This window comes from Anser brachyrhynchus, assembly GCF_964034855.1.
Source record: "Anser brachyrhynchus genome assembly, chromosome: 19".
Taxonomy (NCBI): domain Eukaryota; kingdom Metazoa; phylum Chordata; class Aves; order Anseriformes; family Anatidae; genus Anser; species Anser brachyrhynchus.
This window is the reverse complement of record NC_137712.1, coordinates 10866410-10888830: the sequence shown is the minus strand read 5'-3', so window position 1 is coordinate 10888830 and position 22421 is coordinate 10866410. Positions and strand designations below refer to the sequence as shown.

Genomic DNA, 22421 nt, shown 5'->3' with positions numbered 1-22421 from the left:
CCTCCTGGCAGGCGGGGCCGCCGCTCGCCCGGCCCCGGCCGTCGCCAAGGAGCCGCCGGAGCGGGGGGCCCGGCCCCGGTGAGCGAGCCTCGGCCCCGGCACCTCCTCGGGGAAGCGGCCCCCGGCTCGGTGCGGGCTCTGCCCCGAGGTGTCCGCGCCCCGTCGCCGGCTTTGGCAGCGGGGTGAACGCGTGAGGCGGCCGTGGGGGCGCGGAGCCTGCCGCCGGCTGGCCTCGCCGCACGGGGAGCCGAGGGTTTGTGCCAAACCGGCCGGGATTTCACCCGAATCGGCCGCTCCTACGGCTGCCCGGTGTTGGCAGTCACCTCTCGGTAAGGCTCTTCTCAGGGGCCGCCTAACGCCCCGCGGGGATGGGGCGAGCGGCCCTGCCGTGCCTGCTGCTGGGGGTGTCGCAGCGCCCTTGGGCCGTGGGGATGTCACCGCGGTGTCGGAGCAGCCTCAGGTAAGGGGTATTTAGGGGAGGAAAAAAAAAAAGTAGAAAATGTTTTTGATTTCTTTTAAGCAGTGCATGTAGAGGGAAGGGAGGACGGGAGATTCGCCGGTGCAAAATGTGGTCCTTTGAGGCGTAGCGTTGTACGAACCCCCTGCTGCAGGGCCCCTGAACGCAGCGCAGCACTGCGCTACAAAGATTTGCGACTGACCAAGTTCATGATAAGCTCCTAGGAAAGCCTGCCAAGTAATAAAACCTGACACGCGCGTCCTGCCAAAGAACTACCGTTCGTTCGTTCAGGAGTCCGAAAAACCTGCTCGTTCCTGCAGCGGGCAGGACGCGGTGAGGCACCACGCAGCTCCCGCTGCCCTCGGAGCCCCCCGGGGTCTCCAGCAGCTTCTCTGCTCCGACCCCTGAAGTCCGGATCGGGAGGGCCGTGCGCCTGGAAAGCTGACCGCAGGTGTGGGGAAAGATTCCCCGGCCCGGTGCGAGTGCAACGATGGGAGTCGGTGGGGTTGTTACAGCCGGCTAACGAACCAAATCTGACTTCTCAGACTTCCGGAATCGTTGCGCGTTATTATTGCTGCTGTTAGGCACCGAGCTGGGGTGCCTCATGTGAGGCAAACCTAGTAAAAAAAAAAAAAAAAAGCAGCTGATGAATCAAAGCATTTGCAGTTGTTCTCTTGTGGAAATATGCTGCATTTGAATGCAAATCATGGTAAAAGATACTTCTGATGCTGTGTCTTTCCTGCTGGGTTACACAGCTGATTCTATTGTCTTGCAATATCAGCGTAACTTTAAAAAAATCAGGATTTAAGTCTTAGCTTTTTCCTGAAATTTTATTTTGCAGGAGAAACAAATTCCCATGTTTTCCTATTATCACAGAAAAATCATGTTTGTTCTTAATGTACTGTAACACTCCAGAAACTCAATCTGATCAGAAGAAGAAAATTATCAAATTAACGCTGCCCCTGAGCTGTGAGATTTATTGTTCTGTGACATTTATTGTTCTTTGCATCTTTTGATGCGAACCCATGGATAGAACAGGCGGAGATTAACTGGGTATTACTAATTGCTAATCACAAAGGCTGTCAGGATAAAACTAGAAAGGGAATGTATTGTAGAAAACCAGCCCCTCTTGCTTAGTGCTTCCAGTATTTGGTTCTCAAGATTTTGTGGGAGAGACTTGAAGCATGTGTTTTCTTCACTAGCTCAAGTGGGTAGGGTGTTTTTTTTCTCATATTTTATTCGCAAAATACTACTTGTCCAGAAGATGGGAGTGTTAGCGTACACCTAGTGCAGACTAAATCCCATTAATACGTCTTGATCTAAGAAGAATCCAATTACTGTACATGGCAATTCACTGTCATTGAAACAGGTTCGCTGGTGACTGCCCTTCATCTGTGACCGTAGCTGGTGTCTTTAATCAGTGGGGGTTGTGTCACACCCAAGCCAGCCAATTTCCCAGAACATGACCCTTGAGGATAAGTTGTGGAGACTGGGATCTCCCAGGAATATGGAAGTCCCTGTACCTGGAGTAAGAGGAGGAGTAAGGCGCAAAAAGAAGTATAGGCAGCAGCTCCGTCTCTGTTGTGGCCTCACCACGCTTGGGTATTCTTAAAGCTCAGCTGAAAGGCCCCAGTAACCACATCTCTGCAGCTGGCCCTGCTCTAAGCAAAAGGTTGGACTGGGGAGCTCCAGACATCCCTTACGCTGAGATTTTTTTCTCTTATTCTAAGCAAAGTTAAGATGTAGATACCGTGTTACCTGCACTTTATCCTGTGTATGCAAGAAGCAAAAATCTCTCTGTATTCCTGGTAATGCTGTGTCTCCTCACCCTCAGGTCACGTCCCAGCAGCAAGCCCCTGAGATGATGTAGTGACGCTCAGTGCTGCTGGCCGTAGTTGAAGCCGTGCTCTTCAGCAGTGGGATGGGGAAACTGCAGAGTAAAATCAGCTTCCACAGCACCAAATACAGGTAAAGCAATGTCAGATGATCATGTCTTAATAAACCATGTATATGAATGGAGAATATAGCAAGCATGTGGTTCACTTGCTTCATTACTGAATTTATGAATTATAATTTATTTTTGACCCTTGCTTCTAAATTCTGCCTAGCTTATTTGGGGGACTAAAATCTAAAATACAGCTCACAGGAGTGGCTGAACGTGTAAATGTGACCAGTGGTTATGCTCTGTGATTGCTAAGGCAGAGCTCTCTCTGAAGGCTAAAAGGTCTAGGAGTGGCTGTTTAGCCCAAATATCCAAACTGCTTCATCATCTCTTCAGACTGCCATCAGTTTTCATCGGTAAGATGCAATAATTATCTGGCAGCAAAAGTGACGATCTTTGTCTGGAGGATCAGCCGAGAGCGCAGGGTGGCGGGGGACTAGAAGCACCTGGCAAGGCTGGTTTGGAAGAGCCGAAGTGCTGGGCCTGCCAGGACAGCAGCAAAGCCTGAAAGGCATTCATGGAAGTGGAGACTGGAAAAATTGAAATGCGGTGTTCTTCTCTTCTTTGCGCTGGTGTGGAGTGAGCAAACACACAAATATTTAGCAACTCAAGATATAGAATAGACACGCTCCATCTCACCTAGTCCAGGAGACACATTTGTCTGTTGACAGCTTCCCTTCAGCTTTTTAAAGTCAGATGTTGTCATTCTGCAGTCCAGTCAGTGGCACAATCTCCTAAAGCTCAGTCCAAGCGGGTAACATCACCCTGACTTTGCCTTAAAATGCACTGCAGCTCCTGCCACTGTCCCTCTGCCTGTTGCAGGGCTGATGGCTCCGTGGAAAAGACAGGACCTGGCAGAGGTGTTCAGCAGCACAACCCCGTGCACACCGATGCAGTCACTTCTGTGGCTGCTCTCAAAGCAGACCTCTGTGTGTCAGGAGGAAAGGATAAGGTATGGTACTGGCCCACCACAGGGCACAAAACGCAGTCACGGGCAGGAAAATATATTGGCAGAGACGTTAGAAAAATAAGGGGATGTGGTTTAAATGTGAGTTTTACATGTTTCTGTGATTGCTACCAACTTTGTCAGCGATCTGTCTGAATTGAGAAAGAAAAGATGAGCTTAGAATGAGGGCACACACTGAAGCACACTGGGTCAAATTTCATAACGTACTCCAGAGGTCAGGTCATGTCAAATACTTTCACCCAAGCTTAGAACCAATGAGCTAACCCTTCTCTGATGTTACCTGACAAAAGACAGGCTCCAAAGGGAGTTGTATTGGCTGTAGGAGCTCAAAACCAAAAGTATCTGTTCCCTCTTCAGTCTTGGTCTGTGCACAGGTCTGAGTATAAAATAAACCAAGATTGTGCATGAGCCTTCTTTGTCCTGCTTTGCTGATGATGATTTCCTTCCCCTGGTTCTCTGCAGAGCGTGGTTGTTTGTAACTGGAGATCTGGAGCTGTGCTGAGGCGGTTCGTTGGCCATGAGCATGAAGTCACCAAGGTGAGCATCAACTGAGTCTGGCTGGGGTCTTCTGCACCTGCCAGAAACTGGGAAAACAGGAATGATGGAGCACGGTTTGTCATCCACAGAGGGTTCACTTTGCTCTGTCAGAGTTACCTGGGTATCAGGATGTGTTAGGTGTTTTTCCCAAGCTCCCAGCTGATACTTTGCTGTCCAGAAAAAAAGCACTGGTTGCAGCCAGAGCAAACAGGGCACCAGGACACTTGGCTATTTGCTTATCTTCCCTTCAAGAGACTGCGTGGCAAAAACTCAGAATTAATTACTAGGTCAAGTGTTTGATTCAGAGATGCTCTTCTCTTTTCTTCAGGTTTCATCCCACTAAACTTGTTATTCTACAAAACAGCTGTGCCCAGGAACAACGGGGCTTTAATTTTCCATCCAGCATCCTGATTACAAAACCAAATACGCTACTCTGAGAGCAAACATGCAGGGGTGCATACGTGCTGTGCATGGCTTGGCCGGTGCGCCTCCCAGCTGGGAGTAGCCAGGTATTCCCTTGTGCTCTGGGATGCTGAAGGGATGAAGAGGGCTGGTGGTGCTGCCCTAGGAAGAACTCAGAATTCACATTTCATTCGTCCCACTGCTCAAAGTGACTGTGCACTGGGCTTATTTGGTTGTTTTTTTGTGTTTTGTGGTTTTTTTTAAGGAAGTTTTTTCCCATAAAATTAATTGTTTCTGAAAACAGGATGGGGGAAAAGGCTTATTTTGCAGCATTACATTGATTCCAACGTCTTCTTTCAGAAGCTTTAGCACACGTGAGCTTCAAAGCTGGAATTCAAATTTAGCAGCGAGGTGCCTTTGTGCCAGGAATGTGCTTTTGCTTACTCCTCTGAGAATACATCCAAAATTGGAGCAATTTTTTGCTCCAACAACAATTTGTATATGTTGATAGCATGCCCCCCTCCTACAGTTGGTGTCTGTGGAGGTGCCCTTCCCGCAGAGCAGAGCTGACACGATCTGCTGGAGTCAGGCTTTCCTGGTAATTGCACCGTTCCATCAGGTGCCAGAACCCAAGTCAGAAAATCGGTCTTCAGCATTTCCTTTTCTCCCTGTGCTCACCAGGAGGCTCCTTCATTGCCCAGCTCAAGTGGCTGTGGAGGCTGGGAACCCCCTTTGCCACTCAAGGCGGAGGAGAATGGGTGTGAGGCTGTTAACCCAGCAGATCTCACCATCACTCACAGTTTGATTGTGGAAAGATGAAGAAGAAACCAAGAAAACGACAGACGCATTTATTACCACCCTGCCTACTCACAAAGGCACTGCGCAGAAATGCCTGGCTCAGCCTCCAGTTTCTTTCCTTACTATAACAACCTGGAAAGGAAGCTAACCCGCCGCAGCCAGCGACTGCCACAGAGCCTGTCTGCAGCCTGGGCTTGTCCCCATGTCATCCCTGACCTCCCGCTGTGCAGGAGCTGGGGAGTTCAGCCAGCTTCTCCACTTGCTTTGGGGAAAGCAGGTTAATATGTGTGTTGCCTGTAGTTGTGGTCACAGGGAAGGTGATCAGAAACTGTCCAGGTTCGGTACAGAGCCAACAACCTGCGCTGTTCCCCTGGACTTGCCCTTGTGCTGGAGAAGGTAGCAGGAGGAGAGGAGGCATTTAGCAGTCGTGGAACAAGTGCCTCCAGACAGCATGCAGCTGAGCTCCATGATCTCTAACCAACCTCAGCACCAATCACTTCTTTTCAGGAGCATCTGTTGTCACTGTGCTATAGGGGTCAGGAAAACAGACTGTCCTCGAGGACAGGAGAGGTTTTCTCCTCCGTCAGCCATGGATTTTCCTTGGCAATGCTCCTGTTGCTCAGTGTAACATCACTCTGTTTGCCTCTGTGGCTCCGCTGCACCTTTGGGGCTTAAGAATCCATTCTCGGAGCTTCACTGCTTCTTTCCCCTCTGAAGTTTTGGCTGATGTTTGGCTGGAAGCCTTCTTCAGCCACTTCCTGGGACAGTCCTGCACCCTTGTCTGCTTCTGGTGAGTCTGTCTGGGAGATGAAGCCCACTCAGGTACACAGCTTGTGGAGTGCCAGGTGGGCAGAGTGACCCTGAGCACCTTGGGAGTTTTATCCCCTCACAAGTGGGAGAAGCTGGGGTCCATCATGAAAACAGTTCTCCTGCGACTCCTGGGAGCGAAATTTATACCTGTGAACCCAAGAGCCGGTGTGTATTCAGTCTTTCTCATCTAAGACAGCCCTTCAGTGCTACACAAGGGATCTGCACCGAGCTGGGATCTGGCATTCATCTGCCTGGGCCAAGAACAGGCAAGCATTTTTCCTTTTAAGTGTCACAGATGAGTACCAAGATGTTCTCCAGCCCACATCTCCAGTTCAGGGCATCCCTGAGGACAAGGGGGGATGCTGAGGGCTTTTCCTTCCACAGATCTTATTAAATCCTGATGTCTCGTGACTACTGTCTGTGCGGAAAGCGCGAGTAGTGATAGCTCTGTAGAGGTCTGATGGTGTTCATGAAGGTGCTAGTTCAGAGTGGGAAGGGAGGTGACGAATCAAGTTAGTGATCTAACCTCTTCTTGAAAAATTCCTTTTGAAGGGGAGGGGGATGCAAAACAGAGACCTTCTCTGAGCTTTCAGGGCAAGAGAGACGCAGCCTTTCAGTGTCATTATTGCCCCAGAACTAAAGATGAAAAATAGCCAAGTGCTATTGACGTTCTTCTTGTACCAGAAATCTAAAACAAGGTCCATCATGGGGTAAAGTCCTCATTCCTCTGCTGCATGTTGTTGGGAGCTGCAGCTGCTGCCTGCCCTCTCCGGTCTGGGGCTCACAGCAAGGCAAGGCAGAGCCCCAGGCCCCGCCGCACTGGGCTTTGCCTGTGGCCAGGATCTAGCAGAGCAGGAGCAAGCAGGAGTCACAGGTCCTCCGTGTGAGCACTGAGCAATGCAGCATTTGCAAAACAGCATGAAGGTGAGGCTCTTCTCTATCACATCTATGCATGTCTTAGACTTTGACGTGATGGCGCAGCATTGTGCTTTCCCTGCACACGGCTGGGCTGGGCAGAAGGCTAACCTACTTCTCCCATCTGGTCCTCGGCAGGTCACCTGTGCCCTCGACTCAAATAGAATCTTCAGTGCGTCCCGGGACAAGACAGTAATGATGTGGGAGCTTCACAGGACTTCAGGGCCAAGCCAGCACTTCCCAGGACATGACCTGGTTGTTACTGGACTGGCTGTGAGCCCAGGTGAGGACCAGCACACTCCTATTCCCCAAACAATTATTTCTTCACAGTTTATCATCTTGACAATTTTCCTATGTTTACGTGTGGTTGCAGATGCCACTCAGCTGTGCACAGGCTCGCGAGACAACACCGTTTGCAAGTGGGACGTAGAGACCGGAGGGTGTCTGGGCAGAGCTGCTGTCTCCAGGAACCTGGTAGGAGCCGCTGGTTGCTTGCATCCTGTAATAGCAACTCGCTGCCTACTCGGGTACTTTACGAGTAAAGCCACGTAAAGTGAATTTGCCTTGAGCTTGGCACTACAATAAGCCCTCGAGGCACTGCACAGATTGTCTTTATGTTTGGGGAGATCAAAGCTTGGGGCTAGTTACCCTCTCCTCCAGGAAACAGCACCTCTCGTAGCACAAAGATACCAAGAGACATGTGGCTATTTATTGATTCCCTCTTGTACCAGCTAGGGAGTGGAGTTGTATCTTCTGGTGCCTGTGGTACCCTTATTTCCATGGCACCGTGCCCCGTTGAGCTGCTGGTGCCTCTCTGCCTGCTAATAAACCCCAGCCACCTCTCTGGGATCAGACCAGCATTGGTCCCAACAGCACTGGTGGGAAACAGAAAAACCTTCATCCGTCATTTCCTGCTCACTACCCAGCGGGAGGAGAGCGAGGACAGGGGAGCTTTGTGGTTGTGTACCTACAGGCAGATGTCAGCCTGGGCTGCACGCAGAGGTGGGCCGCATGCTGCTCATCCCTTCCCCTCCACAGGTAACACATCTGTGCTGGGTTCCTGGGGAGCCCTACGTCATCCAGACATCAGAGGATAAAACTGTCAAGTAAGTCTTACAGGTGGCCACAGAGAAGGGAGTTACAACCTGGGGCACATGGCAATGGATTATAGAAAATGTCGGTACACAAGAGGTTGGTTGGTTGCTTTTCATAAAGTCCTGGTGTAGCCAGAAGCCACCTCCAGCTCACCTGGGTCTTGGAGGGTGGTCTCTTGCCAGGGAAGGATGGCATGGGGACACCCGTGGCCGTAAGCAGCACTGGGCAGCAACTATGTGTAAAAAGAAAAATGGTTCAGAGCTCCACGGAGCTGCTCTGGCTAAATATTGATTCAGGACTCAGGGCGTGGGACAGACAAATGCAAGTATGCGGTGACAGCATTGGGAGGAAGGAGGGAGACTGCCCCGTGGTGGATGAGATCGAAGGCAAAGTGAGGGCACCGAGGGAAGCCCTTCGTGGCAGTAATGCCCCGTCCTCCTTCCCCACTCTCCTTGCTTCCAGGATGTGGGACAGCCGGGAGCTGCGGGTGGCACACACGTTTCCAGGCAAGCAGCACATCCAGACGTGCTGCGACGTGAGCCAGGACGGGCGGTACGTCCTCAGCAGCAGCAGCGGCTTCGCTGGGGAGGGCTGCGAAGCAACCGTGAGTTGGCTGGGCAGCAAGTCCTGCTTTTTTCTGATTTTTCTCTAATCTCCACCGCACACAGCAGAGGGCAGCAGATCAGTGCTCCAAGGGTCTGCCTGCAGCAGAGCACACATCCCACTGCTTTGGCCTTATTCTGCTGTCACCAGCAAGGCCTGAGCTTAGTTCCTTCCTGCCTGTCTCTTTGGTGAGTCTTCTGCAATAAGAGGTCTTTTTCCTCATTAAAGCACTGGGATTTTGTTTCAGTTTGCAGGGATGTGTTTGAATAGACAAATGGTGAAAATCCTTTGGGGTCTGAAGTGCTCTAGGACTGTGAGCATAAGCAGGGGATAGAGGCAGTAGGTGTTGCACTCTGAGGATTGGCAAGGAGCTCTTTAGCCTCCTCCCTTTCTTCATAAAGCAGCTCCATGTTGGCAAGTGACAGTAACGGAGCCTGAGCTCTAAGCACTGCCTGTTGCCTTGCAGCTGTGGGACCTGCGGCAGACGAGGAGCCGAGTACGTGAGTACAAAGGGCATTTCCAGACCACAACCTCATGTGTCTTCCTTCCACGGGGCCCTGCTCTCGCCCCCAGCATTGCCACATCCTCGTACGACAGCAAAGTGAAGGTCTGGGACCAAGCCACTGCAGGTGAGGAAGGGTGCTGCCCACTGACTGTGTGCTAGCTACCCTGGGAAAACAAAACTGCTTCCTTGGTTTCTGTCTCCCTGGGGTGATGAGAACACACCTGTGTGTGCCTGTAACCTCTGGATTTTAATCAAATGCAGCCACAGGGCAGGGCGGAGATAAGCAGCAGAGCAACCGGTGTTGTGCCAGGGGCTTCTGTCTGCCCTCCGGCACAGGAGGGCATTTGGGTGCATGAGGTTGGAGGTGGTGGGTGTCCTCCTCTAACCAAAAGGAAGCAATGACAAGCTGGTTTTGAAAGGTGTCCAAGTTCAGCAATGAAATGCAAATGATAAAAATGAAAAAGGGCAGTGGAACTCCAGGGCTTTCCTCAGATACAGGTGGAAAGTTGCAAAGCACAGACTGCGCTGCATTGCTGGGGGCTTGTCAGCAGCTGCCCTCGCTGTGATCACCCTGTGAGTGGGAACTGCAGGCATTTCGGGGTTAGCATGCTTGCTGGAGGATTTGGTGAGGGCTAAGTCCTCACGTAAGCTGGACACAAAGGCTGGTTACCTGCCAAGCCCCGACACAGCAGCAGGTTTGTTATCTAATGCCTTGCGCAGAGGGCAGAGACAGTCCCTTTCGGGAAGCTGTTTGGGTTCACAGACGTGCTGTGTGCTGGGTCCAGCAAAAATCATTAGCATTAGGCACTGTGCTAAGCACCTCTTCACGCACACTTATTTAAAATAGAATAAAAGTAGAAACCTGATGTTGTCCCACAGTAAAACTCTCACCTTCTCTTTTCACTCACCTCGCCTTTTACCCTGGTGCCTGTGCACGCTGAGACAGCCGTGGGGTCAGCAGCAGCTCTGTGCTTCGATTCTTTTGACCTTCAGCTGTCAGCTGTAGTTCAGGTGCTGTCTGACAGGCGTACGTCGCTGCGAAGGGCCGTTGCCTGTATGTCCTTGTCACACGGCTCTGCAACCAGCTCACCATGGGGCTGGTGCCTGCATAAATACCACGTCAGGATTTCTTAATAATGGACACAAACAGAAAGGCTGATGTGGCTCTGAATACTCTAAATCTTACTTTTTTTTCCCCTCTTTTAGAGGTTTATCAAAACTGCGTGAGGGGTTCATCAAAACCCTTGGAAAAAATTTTTCTTGATCATAAGCAATCTGGAAGAAAAAGGCACGTTGTAATGCCTCCACGTGAGCCCTGCAGCTCTGTCTGTCCGTCCGTATTGGTTTTCTCTCCGGGGAGGTGCCCGGCCTCAGCCTGGATCCCTGTTCTGGCCACTGCCCGGCAGAGCCCGCAGGGACCCCATGGGGGCTCACCCGGCACAACGGGGTGTGCACGCGTGGCTCACCTCCCTCGCTGCCGACCGAGGGGCGAGCAGACGGGCAGATGGCCACACGTGGACAGAGCCAGGAGGTGGGAGCTCGGGGTGGTTGTTCCCTATCTTGGAAAACCGCACGTCCTGAGTGACTTCTCTCTTGCCTCCCCAGCCTGCCTGGCCACTGCGTGCCTCGAGGGAGCGGGACCGCTGGCCTCGCTGGCCGTCTGCGACAGCTCCACGCTGCTCTGCGCCACTTTTAACTCAGGGATCCACTCACTGCGGATGAGAAACGGTGCCGACCTGGAGGAGCTGGCAGTATTTTGACCATAAGAACCTTTCCTGCAGATTGCCCCACAGGGAGCCAGTTCCCCGTCAGCTTCCCCTGACTGCAGGCACAAGACAACGCCGCACCTGCAGAGCTGGGGGGGGCAGCTTGGGGGGTGTTCTGCTTACAGCTTGTAGGTGGTGGGAAGCAATTAGAGCTGTCTAGAAGAAAAGCCAAATCGTAGATGCATTCAGGCCAAGTTCTCACTCCTGCAAGAGCGCTGGGTGCTTGATTTGCAAAACCTCCACGCAGACATGAAGTGGGCTAGCAGAAGAGGACCGAGGAGCTATGAGAAAGCGTGTACCATCCCTGCAGTGTTTCTCAGGTCTCATCAGAGCGCTGCTGCCCTACAGCAGGAAAGCTGTTTGTAATGGGAGGAAAAAGAACAACCACCTTGGCCTTTATCAGTCAGCATGAGAAATCAGGGATCTCCGTCTTCTTCCCTGGATGAGATTTAAATCAGCATCGCTGTTCTGTTTCGCTGAGCCCACTCATGGCAGCGCCTCCAGAGGCTGAATAATCTACGTATTTACATTGCTGTGATGCAGCAGGCTCTCAGGGCACATCTGGCTCCTGTTTGTGGAGCAGGTTGTTCACATGTGGCCAGTTTGGTTCCTGGCTAAGCCAACGGGCAGCACCGCAGGCTGCCAGGGCATCAAGCAGGGAATGCATCGTCCTTCTCATTGCTCCAGCTCGTTGTCCTGTGTAGTGGAGGCAAACACTGTGTGACAGAAATCTTGCACTGGCATTTATACCCCAGGGACAATGTGTGTGTAAATGCAAATCGTTCATTGGTGTCCAAAATTTCATCCTAAGCCAGCCAGAAACATGCTGCTGCCTCAAGGGGGAGCAGGCTGGCTAAGTGCTGGGCAAAGGCTGTCCCATGAATGACAACCTGATGAGGTACGCCCTTGGGGAGCTTGTCCTTATGGACAGGGAGATCCCTGGCTCTGCAGCTGGGAGATCGTGCTTCTGGGCTCGGACAGTCCCTTTAGCAGACTCTTCAAGAGGTGCTTGAGCACACAGAGCCATGTATCTAGGCTTATACAAGGAGAGATTTCAATTAAATATTTTTCTGTGCTATTTCCTGGCCTCCAGCCTGTTAACATGTTCGCTGGGAGCAAATGAGAGCACCCAGCACATGGCAGGTGCCACCACATTGCTGGAAGGAGAAGGCACACAGCTCTGCTAGAAAAATAACCCATGAGTAGTTTGCTGTTGGTGTTGAAACAGCACGGGCCCAAGTACACTGCAAATATTGAAAACAATGGGGTGTCTGCTTTCCCGAGGAACAGGGACAGCTCCAGGTGACAGAGGGGAGATGAATGTCTGGTCTTTTCCTCTGAAGCTCTTTACAGGGGGTCAGGGTGCACATGCAAATTATCTTTTGATTTTTCCAGACCACATTTGCAAAACTTCAGTTTAAGGAACAAACAACAACTAGGAAGTTTCCTCACAGTGTAAGTTAGAACAAGACAATCCTGCACTGAAGTAGCCTTCTTTGTATCATACCTCGTGAGACACAGCAAAAACTTCAGCAGGAGATAACGTCCATGGATTTGAAAGACCCAATTTGTGAGACAGCTCAAGGAGCTAGGAGTGGGATGGCGTATGGAAAAGAAAAATCCTCGGCCTTTAACATCTACTGCAAGTGCAGTAGCAAAGCACATACAGACCTCTCTGTTCAAACTATCTTGCAGAGGCAGAGGAACTTTTTTCCTCCAACAACTGACAGCTAACTCTTTTTATTTTTTGAATGCAAATTAACTTTGAAGCCACAGACTCCTATCAAAGCATCCTGGAAAACAGAAGGTAAGAACGGTATCGAGGCTGTACAGCACACCATCCATGAAGTGCTGTGTGGCTACCTACAGGTGTGGAAAACAGACTGGAGAAAACTTGTGAGCCTAGCTTGGAAGCAGGTTCATCTCCAGATGGAGATGGAAGCAGATGGTTCATCTCCAAATTACGTCAGAGAAACAGTATCTGCAGCATAAAACAAGAGTCCTGAAAAGTAGAACATCATCCAAGCTTTGACTCCAACCAAGCCCTGAAAAACAGATGCTTCAAAACCACCTCAACCAGGAAACAAAGACACAGCCAGTGACTACAGCCATTGTAATGCATGTTACAATAGCCTTTTTTTTAATTTAATATAAAAAAAAAAACAAGTCTTAGTTCAAAGCCATTAACATCTCTGTCCCAGCTGACCATCAGCACCTGAGCTACTCTGCTGTCCACAACTTGAAGGTTCTGTCGTAGGAGCACGTCGCTATCAGCTGACCATCAAGGGAGATATCCAGTCCCATCACCTTTCCCTCATGACCCGCCAGCGTCTTCAAAGGGGACCAGCCAGGGTGAGTCCAGATCTTCGCCGTGTTATCGTAAGCGCCGGTCAGCAGGAAGTTGCCATGATTGGCTGCAGTTAAGGATGAGAAAAAGGGAGAAGTGAGATTTGCAAAGAAAACCGTGACAGATCATCTACCACTAACCAGTACAGACCCTCCTGATCTGAGGATGTGGTTCGGAACTGCCCCATCCCCTGCCGCCTCAGCTCAGGGAAGGCAGGGATGAGGAACAGACAGGAGGTACTTACGTTCAAATTTCACCCCAGTCACCAGGTTCTGATGGGCAGGAATGGTGTAGATGCACTTCCTCTGGCGGAGGTCCCATACCTTGCAAGTATTGTCACCACTGCCAGTTGCGACATGGTAGCTGCCAAGGTCCCAAGCAGGAAAGCGTTGAAAGCTAAGCTTTGTACTCAGAGCTCCCACGTAAACCACGCAAACTCCTTTCTTACCCATTTGGGGAGAAATTAAGTCCATAGATCTCCTTCAGGTGACCTTCCAGAAACATGATACAGCGTCCCGTGCGCAAGTCCCACACGCGACCAAAAGCATCCAGTCCACTGAAAAGAGAGAACCCGACCAACATCACCCATCAGATTCAGCAACTGCCAGAACACACTCAGCCTCACCAGCAGCGGGGCACTTGGCATCAGTCAGCACCAAAACCTCGACAGTGCTTCGCATACGGTCTTGATGCAAAGCAAACTCACCCAGTCCCAGCAAGAGACCCATCCGTGTGAAAGGCGATGTCATAGACCCCTTTGCTGTGTCCCTCCTGATGGAGAATCTCTTCCTGAGCTTCCAAGTCCCACAAGCGCCACGAGTGATCATAGCTACAAAAACAAAGCATTTCTCCAAATAAATATTTTTCCATACTCCCGATCTGCGCACATAATCCTGTTTGAACTGGGCACGCGCATAACAGCTGTCGGCACGTTCACACTGGCTGGTTCAAAACCGTTTCTTGCGCATAGGAAAACATGCCAGGAATGAGACTGTCCACACCAAAACCTCAGAAATCCCCAGCACAACCCTGGGGGAGCAGGGGGCTTCCCTAGGTCCACGTAAACGTGGCATTCTTCAACCCCAAAGGGATCACACAATGGGCAATGCTGATCTGTTGGGTTAGGAGATGCAGTGTACAAAAACCACATGCCCTGCTCAGATGCTGTTGCTTTCTGAGTTGACAGCGTGGAGTCCAGGTGGCCTCAGAAAGCCACACAAAAGGGAAGAGGAAAAAACAGTTATTAGTAACTGCCACAGGATGATTAATACAAGAACAGGGACTGTTTGGTTAACTTTGTAAAGCCTTTAAAGCTGAATTTGAAGGAAAAGAGAATAGAGCGGAACAGTGTTGCTTACAAGGATCATCCCGACTGCCAGAACACAGGTATCTCACTGAAATCCCCCTAGCAGTAGTATCCATTTCTGCTTCTGGAATTAGCTTTTCAGATGACCTGTGCACCATTCAGCTCCAGGGCAGCACAGTCTCCCTCTCCCTCAGCAGTGTTCGTGTCTGCCCACCACATCTCCCATCCCACGCTCACGAGTCAGCAGCAGCCAGTGGGCTGCTTCTCTGGCAGCTGGAAGTCTCCAAGGAGAACAACAGGATATTTCACTAACTTTGTGGATGCTTTATTTCCAACTGGAGACCAACTGGGTCTCAAGTGAGAAAGGAGGTCTTTCAGGAATCTCACTGACAGCAAATAGTAATATCTTAAAGCAAAAAAAAAAAACAAACAAAAAAACCAAATCTCCATACCAGGTAGTACCCAGGAACCTCCCAGAGGGGTGCCACATCACACGTGCCACTCTCATGCTGTGACCTTCAATATCTGCCACTGGCTCATCACTGGAAAAGAGAAACAGAAGTCATCAGACGCTGGTCAGGGTGGCTGGCTCTAGCCAGGCCTTTGCAGCTACGATGTCAAGAAAGCTTGTACTTAAGCACTGCCCAGATAGGAAAGTCGAGTTTTGACTACAGTGACTCTAAATTCTGCCTTTTGTTCACCCAGCTAAAGCTCTAAGTCTAACCCCTTTATACACACTCATATCCTCAGTTATAAGTTCTCCTGGGATAACTGGTTTCAAAAATTATCAAGGTCCTTGTTATTAGCAATTTGAAAGTCTCAACAGCAGAAACGAAGCTCAGAGTGCACAGCAGGGAGCTTTACTGTGACTACACAGAACACATCCCGTACCACCTCATCCCAACCCTGCTATTCTGATGAAACCCAGGGCAGGCAGGAGAGAGCAAACATTTATTTTCCCAGAATTACAGCAGCAGCTCAGCAGCCTTTAGCGGAAGATCTGAACAGCATTAAGAGCGTCTTTCCAACAGACCAAATAGAGATGTGGTCACATGGGATTAAGAAACAGCTGTTGCTTGGCACAAGTATGCTTCTGCAATTAGAAACCGTGGCTCTCAGGTAAAGATAACGAAGTAAGGACCTCAGAGCTGCCTGCCTCTTCCTGAGGCACTGCAGGGCTCCACTTTTCAAACACAGCAGATGCTACGGCTCACACTTTTCTCTTCTCAGGCTTGAGATAGATGCTCCACGTTTTCTAAAACTACACTGTGCAATGGCACAGAGCCAAAGGTTTTTCTTACAGGATGAATCTTTGTGCATGGTTACGTATTTGGCTAGTAACTCTCCGCATATGGGTGCTTTCCAATAACCCAGAAGTTCATTTAATATCAAAGAGGAGAAATTCCCTCCCAAATGAAAGGTTAGAATGAAAAACACATCCATCACCCGAAGCAGTTTGCTAATGCCCAACAGCCATTCTGACTTGATTCTTTCCAGACAATTTCCCCTCACCTTGATTCCCCTATCAGGGTGATCTCTTTTTCTGCCACAGAAGATGGCATATACCAAGGCCAGGGATTGCACTGGTATAACTACAAGAAAAGGTTATATTTGCAGGAGGATGGTAAATGACCAATGTTTAATAACTCAACCCCCAAAGCACCAATGCTGCAACTGTGCATGTCCAGTGTCATTCTAACCTTTCAAGGCTCCAGAGTTTGACAGAACCATCAGCTGCACACGAGGCCAGGTTAACGTCCTTCTTGTCTAGGGAGACGGTGGCTTTGGGGTGGAAGACTATTGCTCCTACATTGGTGTTATGTCCTTAACAGAAAGGAAAATCAAAATTCAGAATCTGCCACAGGATCTTGTTAGGCAGGTACCAGAGCGTACTTTCACTGTGTCCTCCCATTTTGGGTGAAGTCACACAGCTAAACTGCAGTTCCAGCAGCGCCCACTTAAAGAGTATCAGACACCAAGATTTGCAACCCTCAAAATGCAGTGAAAATTCAACATACGAATGAAGAGATTGTATTTACTCAAACCTCTGTTCACTGTTCAAAGAACCTCACTCTTACTACATTGTCTGGCCAAGAATGCTAGTACCTGGCTCAAAATAATTCAATCCAGGTTTTTAAACAAGGTAAAACAAAAACATCATCCAGAAAGAGAAATAACAAACTGGTTTTAAACAAACTCTTTTCTCTAAGAGAAGGGTCGGGACTTCCTCTGGATTATCTGACACGTGTCCATACTCTGCAAGCCTGAGTAATGCTCTCGTTAGAATAAAATATGGCCAAGGAACACAACTTTTTGAGTTACAAAACAATACAGGTATGGGGATTTGGCCCAGAGAGGAACAGAACTAAGCAAAGAATTTCAATGAAAGTTGCTCTACCTCGCAAGGTGTGAACAAGGTTGCAGTCAGGCACAGACCAGAGCTTACAAAGTCCGCTCCTGTTGAACACAAGAAATAGAAGTCAGCGTAGACAGGAATATCAAACAAATTTTCTAACACAGAGCTGCAAGAACACAATGAGAGGTTCTGCGCTGGGTAAAACACCAGCATGCTTTGGGACTAATGGGCTCAGATTCAAATTCTTGCAAAGCTCTGAAGTGGAGTGAAGATGCAGCTCTGAGTAGGAAGAAAATGCATTTCTGAACTCACACAATGTACAGGCCTACAGTAACATCCCTCTCCTGCGCTCCTGCTGTGCTGCTTCATCCCCTAAAGTACATGTGCTTTTTTTTTTTTTTAAAAAAAAAAACAAAACACTTACCAACAGGCAGTAGCCAAGAATTTGGAATTGGGGCTGAAGTGGCAGTAGGACAGTGGGCGATCATCTCCAATCTGACTGCAGAAGTTATTCAAGGACTGCAACCAAATGCAAAGAAAACAATAAGTAAGTAAACTACAAACGACCTAGGGAAAGCCCTGGCCAAAAACTGAGGGGAAGACGAGAGACATACAAAGGAACAGACAGGGCACTTTGGAAAGTCACTTCCAAAAGGAGGAGCTACCTCAGAGCCACTCCGGCTTCAAGCAGGAGGGCCACGGAGACAGTCTGACCGATGGAAGCGAGCACGGCTCGGTGGCACAGCTTAGTGCTCACCGTGTCACCCACTGCACTCGCCACTAATAATCCTGCAGGCCTGCTTTGCGACTACAGCTTTGACGGGGACCTCACTGCAGTTTGGGCCTCTTTCTACACCTCAGCCAAGGAACATAACCAGAAAAAGTAGGGCAGGCAGCGCGGTGCTCACAGGGGAGAGGCAAATCCTCTGGCAGCTAATGCATCTGGGGATAAACAGGATTAGAGCTGCAACACACTGCGTGCTTGAGCCATTCTGTTAAGTTAGGAATCGGACTTAACATGCTTGAAAAGGACGTGTCAAGATCATTCTAAAAGACATTTTCCGTTACCGTGTTGGTTATTATTTCCCATGTTTTTATGGAATAATGACCATGGCACAGGAAGAATTAAACAAGCAGTCCCTTCCTAGCCAGCTGAACCTGTGACAAACCCAGGAAGCAATCTCTTTAGCTTCACAGACAAGTGACAAGGCAACACAGGGGTGTCTGTTCATCCCTCTGCAACATGGGGGAACAACAAAAGTAGGTCTCTGAATCGCTGAACAGAGGTAGAACATGCATATCATCAGAAAAGAGAGTAAATGCAGAGATCTACAACAGAGACAGGCAAAGCACAGCAAACTACACGCATGTGGACAGCACCTCCAGGCAGCTGATCTTTCTCTGATCTCTTTAGAGATCAGCACAAAGTCTTAAAAATGGCAGCAGAGTAGATGCCAAACCTACTCGCAGGGATTTGTGCAGCTCCTGTCTCTGCGATGTCCTGGTTGCTTCTGGAATCTCTTTGAGCAGTCGCGCTTCTTCTAGCCGCTTCACTGCCCTGGGAAGAGCAAAGATGGAGTAACAAGTCCCTAAGTTTTCCCTGCCCTGCTGCTGGAAACCCTCACTTCCCCCATACTGGGCTAACAAAGTCAGTCACTATTAAGATTTGTCTACCAGAGTCTATTCCCCACTCTTGATCTCAAATTTCCTGCACTACCCACAGCGGGATTAGCAGTTAGATCTTACAAAAGGCTGTATCTCTCCTTCATTCACGTTGTTTTTCTTTACCTGGGAAGTGAGTAGTTAGCAAGCCACAGCCTTGCTGTTTTCAGACTGCGTGGTCCTTCATGGTACCAGGTTTGCTGATACTGTAAGACAAGGAACAAAGCCAAAGAAAAAGCTACCATGATACTGCTCTTCCAGTCAGTTGATGTGACTTCCGCTTCCATCAACCTCCCAAAACAGTAAGGGAAAAATGGACTCAGGAAGGAGAAAGGAGAAGCAGAAAGACAGACAAGTCAAAGCCAGAAACAGATGCAGTATATCAGAAACAGTTTTTTCTCCCCGAGTAGGAAGACAAACAATAACAGACTTGCTATACTATGTAACAGTCCAAACATCTAATCTCCTGATTCATATGCTGTACACAACATAGAGTTCGGTCTGGAGTGCAAGCCAGAGTTCACGTTCCCTATTCAGATAATACATCGCCAGTTTTGCTAGAATGGGCGACACAGAAGAAGGAGCAAGAAGGGATGACGTGAGAATCCACAGACCGACCAAACCCAAAAGCTTTGGACATATTGGAGACCATCAGAATAAGGTACCCAAAAGGTTATCATACACATCTCCCTCAGCACTGAGAACACGTTACCTCTTCTTTGGATTTTTTTGACCTGTCGTCATCTTTTCTAGTCTTTTTTAACGCATCTGTGCCAACCACCGAAAGGATATTTCTTAATCTGAAAAGAAAGATATTAGGTCACATTCACTCGGCGAATTCTCATCTAATCTCACAAACACTCACTGAGTGCCATTCTTTCCTCACAACTCTTGCCAGGTAGGAATGTAACATCACTGACTGGCAGCGCTCATCGCATGCCGACTATAAGGAAAACATCAGGAATTAGATAAACTGGGTACAGCCGAGTGCTCCCTGTTTGCAACAGACAAGGGTGGGCACAGCACCTCTCCCTCCTTTCGGCAGGACCTTCTCCGAAGAGCGTGATGGGCTCCCCGAGTGCTCGCAGGCAGGCTTTCACTTCAGAGTCGTCGGTGGACACGTTGATTTGCCGGGCTCTCTTCCTGCGCTCAAACTCAGCCAACACTTCTGCCTGCCGCTCGCTCATATGATCTTCCAGATCAAAAACCTCACCTGAACCAAAAACAAAACCATCAGATTGAAAACAGCAGCCGGACAAGGGATCTCTCTCCAAGAGGCAGACCCAAACAAAAAGACAGTCAAGGCTGAGGTCTCACCTTCACAACCCTGAATTATGCTCAAACTTGATCAGAGAGACTTCTGGCTATGTCAAGTTCAAGAGCAAGGGGAAAAAAAGTGTTTAAGCATTCTCACCGCTACTTATGTTAATGTTGCCAGCCTCGATCGCAGCTTTCATCCCTTCTTTCCCCAGCAGACCCGATTCTCCTTTCGCCAGACGCTCCCTCTCCTTCTCCTCCAAGCTGCCATAGAAGATGGGCGCTTTCTTGGCGGGCGGCGCATCGCTCTCTTCGGACGGTTTGCTCTTTGTGGCCTGCAAGGGAAAGGCAGAGTTTTAGGGCCCCTTCGGCACATTTTGGCTGAGCAGCAGGCGGGGAGCAGCACGGGAGCTCTGCCGGAGGCCGTGAGCGCCCCGAGGAGCCCCTGGCACCGCTCGAGGGGCTGGGTGCGGGCAGTCAGGCCGAGGCCGTGCCTCAGGCGCCGGGATCAGAAGCGGAACACCACGAGGCGCAACTCGCTCGGGCCGCATCGCGCCCCCTTTTTTCTCCCCAGGACCTCCCCGGACCAAGCCTTTGAGGCTCCGTTTTTTGTGTTTTTAACTTCGGACGCGAAGCTCTCCCTTCCCCTGCCCCGGCCGAGACGGGGGAGCCGCCGCTGCCCAGCGCCCTCCCGGGGGAGCAGCGGGCGGCGGCGCGGCCCCGGCCCCAGCCCCGCGGTTACGGGGCCGGGGGCGCGGCCAGGACACGGCGCAGACACGCGGGGAGCCCCGGAGGGCCCCGGCCCGGCCCCGGCCCCGGCCCCGGCCCCCACCTCGGGCGGTGCAGGTGGCCGTGCCGGGGGCCGCGCTCCGCCTCTCGCCGCCGGTGCCCGCGCGGAGGCCATGGCGGCGGCGGCGGCGCCTCACGGCGGCTTCCGGGCGGGGCGGGCCGGGCGCTGGAGGCGGTGGCGGAGGCCGGGGCGGGGCGGGGCGGGCGGCGCGGGGCAGGCCGGGAGGAGCGGCGGCGGCGGGGCGGTGGCGGCGGCGGGGCGGCCATGCTGCGGCGGAAGCCGACGCGGCTGGAGCTGAAGCTGGACGACATCGAGGAGTTCGAGGGCGTCCGGAAGGACCTGGAGGTGCGAGCGGGGCCGCGCCGGGGGCGGCCGCCACGGGACGGGCCCGGGTCCCTGATCCCGGCCCCCGGGTCCCTGATCCCGGCCCCCGGCCCGCCCTGACGCGGCCCCCCCCCCCCCGCAGGGCCGCAAGAAGCAGCGGGAGGAGGCGGAGGCGGCGGCCGGCGAGGAGGCGGCGGCGGCGGCGGCCACGGCGCTGGCGCTGGGCACGGAGCACAAGAGCCGCGAGCAGCTCATCAACGACCGCATCGGCTACAAGCCCCAGCCCAAGGCCGGCGGCCGCGCCGCGCACTTCGGCACCTTCGAGTTCTAGCGGCCGGCGCCGAGCCGGGGGGGGCTGCCCGGGGCCCTCCTCAGCGCTCCCGTGAGCGCCCCTCGGCTGCTTTGTGTTAAATAAATGTCTTTGGTTTTTTTTTATTAGTAGGCCAACAAGTCACGCACGCCGCTGGGGAGGCCAGGCAGGCTGGGCCGGAGGCACCGGGAATGCGGCCCCGGGGTGGCGCGGCCCTTCCCGCACCGGGCCGGTGGGACCCGGACCTCGGTGCCCGACCCCTTCAGCCCCGCTGGGGGCGCGGGGCAGCCTCTGGCGTCTGACGGTCTCTGAATAAAGGCCCTGGGTGTCGCGGATCTGGGTCCCCCAGGCAAAGGGTCTCGTAGACGCTGCCCTGTTTTTTCCTGCAAAGGCCGGGGAGGCAGCCCCCGGTCTGTGAAACGCCGCTCGGCTCAAATGACCCCGTGCCACGGCCAGGCCCGTGGGAGGGCAGCATCCTGCATCTGCTGCTGGGATGATGTTGGCACTAACTTCACACTTCCCATGTTGTAGGTGTGCCAAATTTCAGGCCAGGCTGGGGAAACGTACAGAGCCTCAAACTTTTCACACTGTTCCTCAGACTGGCAAGTCACAATCCGGACTAGCAGTCCTAACACCACGTAGAATTACCAGGGATTACTCTGCCATTCAAACATCCTTTGGTTGCAGTGGGGAAGAAAAACCAACCCAGAACCTCATTTCTCATGAGTGGATGAAAACAGTCAACAATAATACTGTGGGTTGGGGGACTGCTATTCCTTGCTGTCTACAGACACCTGCTATACACCAAGCAGGCTCGTTTTTACAGCTCCCTAAAGTTCACATCCTTTGACTCCCTCTGCACCAGAAAGCAGATAAAAGGGGCATCAATTCCCACTTTCTAGCTCAGCTTTCCCCACGCTCTGCTAAGTTTAACTGGACTGGAACAACTGGATTACCCTCACACCAGTAGCTTCCCACGTTGCCATTCTAGCACCTTCAGGGCTTCCTGATCATGGCAGGGGCAGGCTCAGAGGATGCTGCTCCTTACTTTGCTCCCCAGCCACAGGAAGATGGGCACTTGTCCCCTGCTGCTCACTCGCACTGTCACAGCAGGCACAGAAGAGTCGTGCCAGAGAAAAGGGGCTGGGGCAGTCCAGGCCACAGTTTTCTGGCGCTGGTAAAGCAGATGCTTACTCTTGGAGCTGCGTTCTGAATGTTTCAGTAAAAGCTGCTGGCCTTCACCTCAGCTGTAGTCTCTGCACTGAAGATTGT

General features: G+C 51.4%; 3 protein-coding genes and 1 long non-coding RNA gene across 6 annotated transcripts; 2 read left to right on the top strand and 2 right to left on the bottom strand.

Annotated features, from left to right (window-relative positions):
* The first annotated feature begins 15 nt into the window (after nt 1-15).
* Nucleotides 16-14018, top strand: WDR31 (WD repeat domain 31). 3 transcript variants are annotated; one of them, XM_080561537.1, is made up of 10 exons: nt 16-329; nt 2292-2425; nt 3222-3351; nt 3829-3903; nt 6967-7111; nt 7202-7302; nt 7867-7934; nt 8386-8527; nt 8993-9155; nt 10637-14018. In XM_080561537.1, exons 2-10 carry the CDS (start codon nt 2379-2381, stop codon nt 10789-10791), a joined length of 1026 nt encoding a protein of 341 aa, XP_080417663.1. In that variant the 5' UTR covers nt 16-329; nt 2292-2378; the 3' UTR covers nt 10792-14018. The 3 variants fall into 3 exon arrangements, with proteins under 3 accessions (XP_080417663.1, XP_080417662.1, XP_080417664.1); XM_080561536.1 differs by having other exon boundaries at nt 40-460; XM_080561538.1 differs by lacking the exons at nt 16-329; nt 2292-2425; nt 3222-3351; nt 3829-3903 and adding an exon at nt 6673-6837.
* LOC308180262 lies at nt 4552-6720 on the bottom strand. Its single transcript, XR_013940850.1, has 2 exons — nt 6582-6720; nt 4552-6192 (listed from the first exon to the last, which is right to left on the bottom strand). It is a non-coding gene; the product is annotated as an uncharacterized lncRNA (long non-coding RNA).
* Nucleotides 12897-20714, bottom strand: PRPF4 (pre-mRNA splicing tri-snRNP complex factor PRPF4). The gene is made up of 14 exons (XM_080561530.1): nt 20558-20714; nt 19883-20060; nt 19495-19681; nt 19181-19268; nt 18595-18674; nt 18271-18364; nt 17231-17325; nt 16849-16907; nt 16151-16274; nt 14903-14992; nt 13851-13973; nt 13593-13700; nt 13389-13507; nt 12897-13211 (listed from the first exon to the last, which is right to left on the bottom strand). Exons 1-14 carry the CDS (start codon nt 20627-20629, stop codon nt 13018-13020), a joined length of 1611 nt encoding a protein of 536 aa, XP_080417656.1. The 5' UTR covers nt 20630-20714; the 3' UTR covers nt 12897-13017.
* CDC26 (cell division cycle 26) lies at nt 20699-21272 on the top strand. The gene is made up of 2 exons (XM_080561553.1): nt 20699-20860; nt 20982-21272. Exons 1-2 carry the CDS (start codon nt 20780-20782, stop codon nt 21168-21170), a joined length of 270 nt encoding a protein of 89 aa, XP_080417679.1. The 5' UTR covers nt 20699-20779; the 3' UTR covers nt 21171-21272.
* The last annotated feature ends 1149 nt before the right edge of the window (nt 21273-22421 follow it).